The following is a 6,199-nucleotide window of genomic DNA, read 5'->3' as shown; positions in this document are numbered from 1 at the left end:
GTTTCTTGAGATCTTCTTCGAAACCCTTTGCATTTTCACATTTTTATTCTATACCCTTTAAATTTTCATTCAGTTTCCTCCAGATTTTTATTTAATTTGTTTTGGAACTGTCCTGTTTTTAAATTTTTGCCGAATTTTTTTTCAACATTTTCTTTCAGCATTTTGGAATTTTGTTTAAAATTTTCTTTTAATTAAACATACCTACATACAATTTAGACAACTTTTAGAAGTGAGTTAGTTTAATATGCAATATTAATCTGAAAATTCATTTTTGAATTTTTTATCCATAAATATTCATATATTTGTCACACCCCCGCCCCTTATTAATTTGAGGTAGCGTGAAGTGGGTAAAAAATTCAAAAATGAATTTTCAGATTAATATTTCATATTTCTTTTAATTCTTCCTTCAATTTATTTCGTTCTTGTTCCCACTATCTTCAGATGCATACCCACGCCTCAATTGAGGGGGAAAACAATATTCACCCTTAATAAGTTGCAAGATCAATGACAACAATACTTACCACTCCTTCTCTCATTTTAGACGAATGATATTTATCTATTTACATACTTATTTATTTATATAATACACTGGAGAAGATTCCCTTTTTGTTCTCTTTGTTCGGTAAATTTAATTAGGATACATACAACCGTTTATTTATTATTTATGAATATAATTTATTATTTAACCTAATCCTGTATTTATCAATCAATTATTATATTACGAAACCGTCTAAAAATTATCTTATTTGTTATTTTTTCTTATTCAGTCTATAATACCAGTAGTAATTAAAGTATAACAAAAAAACTAGTAGAAATTATGTAATTATCAAGGGATGAAACGACGTCATGTGAGTATCGATACTTTCCCTTGGCAATTGTACTTAAAGAAAGGATCCATACTCCTTCTATATTGAATGACGAGTGGTGATACCTGATACCTATTAGTGTATCGATATTTTTTGATGAGTAGGTTGGATTAAAATTTAAATAACGCTAGTACAAAATAGTTGGGGGTTGGTAGTTATCCATAAATTATGTAACGCAAAATTCATCAATTTTTGACCCCCTTCATCATTGTAAAAGAACCGTAACGCACGGGTTGCTTCCTTCCTTCAAGCTTATGTCGTTTCGTAGCACTTGTACTGTAAAGATTCCTGAAACAAAGTGGACCCTAAATTGCGAGTAAAAATATTTTCGAAGCAAGCACGGACGTTTGTATTTTTAAAGTATATTATGTGCCTGTTTTTGGCAAACGAATGCGAGATACCTTCCTTTACGTTCCAGCCTTAAGCATGACAATTGAAGGATGCGCTGGCGTATAAATTGCAAAATATAACAAATTATAAATTTTTTTTTTTTTTTTGAGGGTTTCCTGCCTCAAAAGGAAAAAGAAGTCCTAATGGAGTCACTTGATTGTCTGTCTGTTTGTCTGTCTGACCGTTAAGACTCTTTTTCTTAAGAACCCGCTGAAATTATTGTAATATCAAATACTCAAGTCTGCAATCCCTTGGACTTTTGAAAAAATCTAACTTCCAAGGCTCATTTACGTATTATAAACAGTGACCTCCAACTTCCCCATGTTATAATAGAGTGACTTTGACTGAACCCATTCTCCCAATTATTTGTGTTACGTAATCTATAGGCAGCCCTTAGTTTACTTTTTTATTTTTAGAAATTAACAAAGAAAGTCCCCTTTCATAGCATCACCTACAAATAGTAATTTTCCAAGATGTTTCCTTGATTTCTTGACGTGGTTATGGTAGAATGTTAGATTTTGAAAACAGTAAGTACTAGTTATATGTGGTTGAAAATACGCGGAATACAACCACCAAACAGAAAGTTTAAGGCTACCTACTGTAAAAAAATGAATGTTGCATACAAAACGGTCTAATAAAAAAAAATTTTTAGAACTAAATGAGTAGCGTAACGAGTACTTTTTATCGATACCTACCAATTACTTGCTTTAAAAGAATCTGTACCAAAAGCATTTGGTATCGAAAAGAAGGTATCAATTAAGTATTTGTATTTAAATGTATCGTTTCATCCCTATCCGCGCTTGATCAGAACTAAGTTGGGCAAGCAACCACTACAATAACAGTTTCATCGGTTCAATATCACTTGAATTTCGGCAAACGTTTTCCCTTTCGTTTCTATCATAAAGAATTGGGTGAAAAATATTCCTGAGAAACAGAATGCTGAAAAAATCCAATAGGTCACACTGAGTCCAACAGCATCTTGTACATAAGTGAAAACTCTGACCACAATAAAAGCCATAAATGCGCAAAAGCTTGCTGTAATTGTAGAAGCAGCGGCTTTCGCATCAGTTGGGAATATCTCGCCCATGACCGTCCATGGTACCGTGCCAAAGCCGAAATTACATGTGATAATGTAACCAATCATGCAAGCAACAGGTAACCATCCAATACTGCTCACGTCATAGTCATTTTCTTTTAAATAGAAGTAAATCCCTAGTGGCACTTCTGATATGACCATTCCAATTGCTGATGCCAAAAGCAACATCTTCCTCCCTATTCGGTCTACTAAAACAGGGGTAGTAAAACCTGTAGCCAACTGGACTAACCCTACTATAAGGGAAGAAATGTTGGAATCTAAGGAGCCTCCAGAAGCGTTAAAAATATCCGTCGCGGATGTTAAAACAACTTGGATACCCGACAACTGCAGTAAGGCAACCAGCCCCAAACATATTAGTAGGGATTTCCTCAATGCACGGCTTTTTAATACATCAATTATTGAGCCTCTACTATTCATATCGTTTTCCACGTATTCTTTAATTACAGCAAATTCTTTTTCAATTCCTCCTATGTTCGTGCCCCTAAGTTTTGCAAGGGATGATTCAGCAGCAGGAATATTGTTTTTTGAAATAAAATAGTGAGGGCTGTCCGGAAAGAACGAGAACAACATCACGAAAGCGGCAGGAAATATAGCGCAAATTATACTAAACCACATAACCGATATGTAAGGTCCCAACGCGTAAGTAAGTAGTTCTCCACTAACTGTAAAAATATTGAAAAACGACGACAGAGTTCCTCTTATTGATGTTTCAGATATTTCTCCTATGTACATGGGCAAAGCAGCATAAACTACCCCCATACCCAAACCGCCGATCAACCTCGCCACGTAGTATAGAACTGGGGTTTTACTGAATGCCAACATTAAAAATGCTGTTGTCATGGGAATCCCAGATGCGTAAACTAAAGTCCATTTACGTCCAATTCTATCGACAAGGAATCCTGCAATAAATGGTCCAAAAATGGCTCCAGCGGATGAAAGAGATGCTATCCAGGACTGCTGTTCGTCGGTAATAGGTTTATCGAAAGGATTTTCATTCAAAATTCCTGTACTGTTATTCATTTTTGGTAGCACGGGAGATGTCCACGTTAAGATTAGCCCAACGGAGAATGCAGCTAAATTACCTAAAAAATAAGTAGAAAATATTAGCAAATTACCGTACCTGGACTTAACAAGAATTTCTATTTTTATTTACTTTTATATAATGCTTGAGGTTACAGACAAGAATATCATTTTGGCTTTCTAGTATCTGTATGCTTAGTCACCTTTATATGGTGTTTTTTGTTGTTGATGTTGCATCACAGACAGACTAGGAAATAAAGGATAATAAAGCTGATGTTTTCTTTATCGTGACTTTATGTTTAGAGGCATGTCCGTCAAACAAAATTAGTAAAAATAAATAAACAAATTTAGAGAAACTAGCATTTCTAGTACGAACAGAAAACTGCTAACCGGAGTACTATCTGAGCTTTCTACTTTTATAACGCAAGATTCCAATAACACAGAAATTAGGTAGTTACTTTATGAGTAGCAAAATGGGTGGGAAAGGGTAGTAGCCCAGACAATATGGGAAAAATTATTCGGATTAAATTTTTTTACGCAGTTTTGTTCAGAAAATTCTCCTAAATACAACGGTATACGTTGCCAGCCGGTAATCCTGTCGAGTATTGTCTAAATTACGATTGTTTAAAGCTAAACTTCGCATTTCCCTAAAACTAGAACAACCCACAGCCTTAACTATTTGCGAGCAGTAATCTAAGATAGGTCTACCTCTGCACCTCCTAACTCCTATTTCTGCCTCTAATATGTCTCTGACTAGACCTTCATGCCTAAGAAGGTGTCCTAGCAACCTATCTCGCCTATTTTTTATTGTCTTCCATAGAGTCCTCTGTTCTCCTATTCTTTCTAATACCTCTTCATTTCTAATCTTTTCTATCCTCGTTATCCTCATCATTCGCCTATAACACCACATTTCGAACGCTTCTAACCTTTTCTTTTCCGCTGCGCCCACTGTCCATGTTTCGCACCCGTACAGCGCCGTGCTCCAAACATACACCTTTAACAATCTTTTTCAAATTTTTAAATTAACCGTTCGCGAGCATAGAAGCGACTTCTTTTTATTAAAGGCGACACGACCCCGCACTATCCTCTGCTTTATATCCCTATTATTCCTTCTGTCCTGACTTCCTAGATATCTAGAATCAGCCACTTGTAATTTTTCGTCTCCTACCTTTATATTCGCCTTTTCCCTACCTTTTCTTCCCTTGCGTACCAGTATTTTAGTTTTACTTTTATTTATTTTCATCCAGTACCGATCTGTCAGTGCCGCTTCCATTTTATTTAAAGCTATCTCTAGGTCATCCTTGCTGATACTGCTATATCATCTGCAAATCTAAGCATACTAATTTTTTGCCCCTGTATATCTATCCCTACAGCTGTACTGTCTTTAATGATGTTGATGGCGTCTTCGATGTATAGATTAAAAAGTAGCGGTGACGATGTGCATCCCTGTCTGACTCCCTTCCTAATATTTACTTCTCTACGTTGCAGCCCCAGCTCTATAACTGTCTGTTGCTTTTTATATAAACTAAGTATCACTCTTCTCTATTTGTAACTCATCCTTACATTTTTAGGTATATTTAACATCTTGTCCCATTTAACATTGTCAAAAGCTCTTTCTAAATCTACAAATCCTATGTACAGTAAAGCTAAAATGGCCTCCCGCGTTCCTCTATTTCTTCTAAACCCAAATTGATCTTCCCCTAATAGTTCTTCCGCCCTTTTTTCCACATTGTTAACCGTATATTATGTCTAAAATGCATCATTTCCATAAAATTCCCGCTAAATAAATAAATAGGTTGTTGCAGTGTTCTGCGCCATTTTGAATATCTCCGAAACGAAAGCACTCAGGATAATTTGTATACTGTCCATACTATCTGGACTACTTGTGAAGTGTAATCTTAGGTACCTATCGTACTTACAGGACATAACTGCTGCTAGCAGGTATCCTCGATTTTTGAGTCCCTGCAACATCGTCACTTTTTTTCTGTTTATCACCTCAAAGTCAACTAATCAACTTGAATGACTTACTAATCAAATTAAATTGATGCTGTTCCTATCTATTAATTTAACAAATCATTCAAGTATTTTATTTATTAACTTTCGATTAGCGAAATTTTTAGATACCGTATCAGGAAAATCTAAAATGAAATAAAAAATGTCAATTATGTAATTTTATTGTATTTAAATTAATTAAACTTTGAAATGCAGTAAGTCTATTATTATGCACCGCAGACGAGTCATTTTTGTGAGACCATAAATTATCACTAAATAAACATTTTGTATTTTCGTACTATCATAATCCATAAGAAATTGTAATAAATCCAAAGAAAAACTTACCAAAAACTCGACATGTTTTTTTGCTTGTAGCATTTAAAATTGCAACAGCTACACCAGTAGAGATGTTTTTGACGGCACTGCAAATAAACCAATAAAACGACACGGATTCTTTTAAATGTTACTGTTGAGGTACACTATACCGAGTAATAGTGTATGGCTGACTATTGGGTGTTTTATCTACCCTAATATTATATATAAAAGAAATTATGAGTGTCGTCAGCACAGGGCAAAATAGTATTACGTAGTTAGTATCAGCAATTTCTTATGATGAAGTGTACGATGTGTTGCATACCTATTTACAAACAATTCCTTTAAATTTAATTGTTTTCTTTAACATACCCACAGGATGGAGGTCTCTTTTAAGTGCCTCTCGAACAATCTTTTGCACTCGAACTTCAGTTCCTAAAGGCAACTTTTGCAGCAGTAATTGAATAACATGTANGGACGCCGGTTCGATTCCGGGTCCGTCTGCCTTGGTCCAAGTTTTTCT

At 35.0% G+C, this 6,199-nt stretch overlaps 1 protein-coding gene across 2 annotated transcripts; it reads right to left on the bottom strand.

Moving 5' to 3' along the window:
• Positions 1-328: 328 nt before the first annotated feature.
• LOC108733548 (facilitated trehalose transporter Tret1-like) lies at positions 329-5,913 on the bottom strand. Of its 2 annotated transcripts, XM_018464732.2 has the most exons (3): positions 5,710-5,913; positions 5,292-5,510; positions 329-3,434 (listed from the first exon to the last, which is right to left on the bottom strand). In XM_018464732.2, exons 2-3 carry the CDS (start codon positions 5,341-5,343, stop codon positions 2,101-2,103), a joined length of 1,386 nt encoding a protein of 461 aa, XP_018320234.1. In that variant the 5' UTR covers positions 5,344-5,510; positions 5,710-5,913; the 3' UTR covers positions 329-2,100. The 2 variants fall into 2 exon arrangements, with proteins under 2 accessions (XP_018320234.1, XP_018320235.1); XM_018464733.2 differs by lacking the exons at positions 5,292-5,510; positions 5,710-5,913 and adding an exon at positions 3,576-4,054.
• Positions 5,914-6,199: the final 286 nt, after the last annotated feature.

This window comes from Agrilus planipennis, unplaced genomic scaffold (genome assembly GCF_000699045.2).
Source record: "Agrilus planipennis isolate EAB-ADULT unplaced genomic scaffold, Apla_2.0 scaffold44, whole genome shotgun sequence".
Classification (NCBI taxonomy): Eukaryota; Metazoa; Arthropoda; class Insecta; order Coleoptera; family Buprestidae; genus Agrilus; species Agrilus planipennis.
Note: the sequence above shows the minus strand (reverse complement) of the source record. Positions and strands in the feature narration are given on the sequence as shown.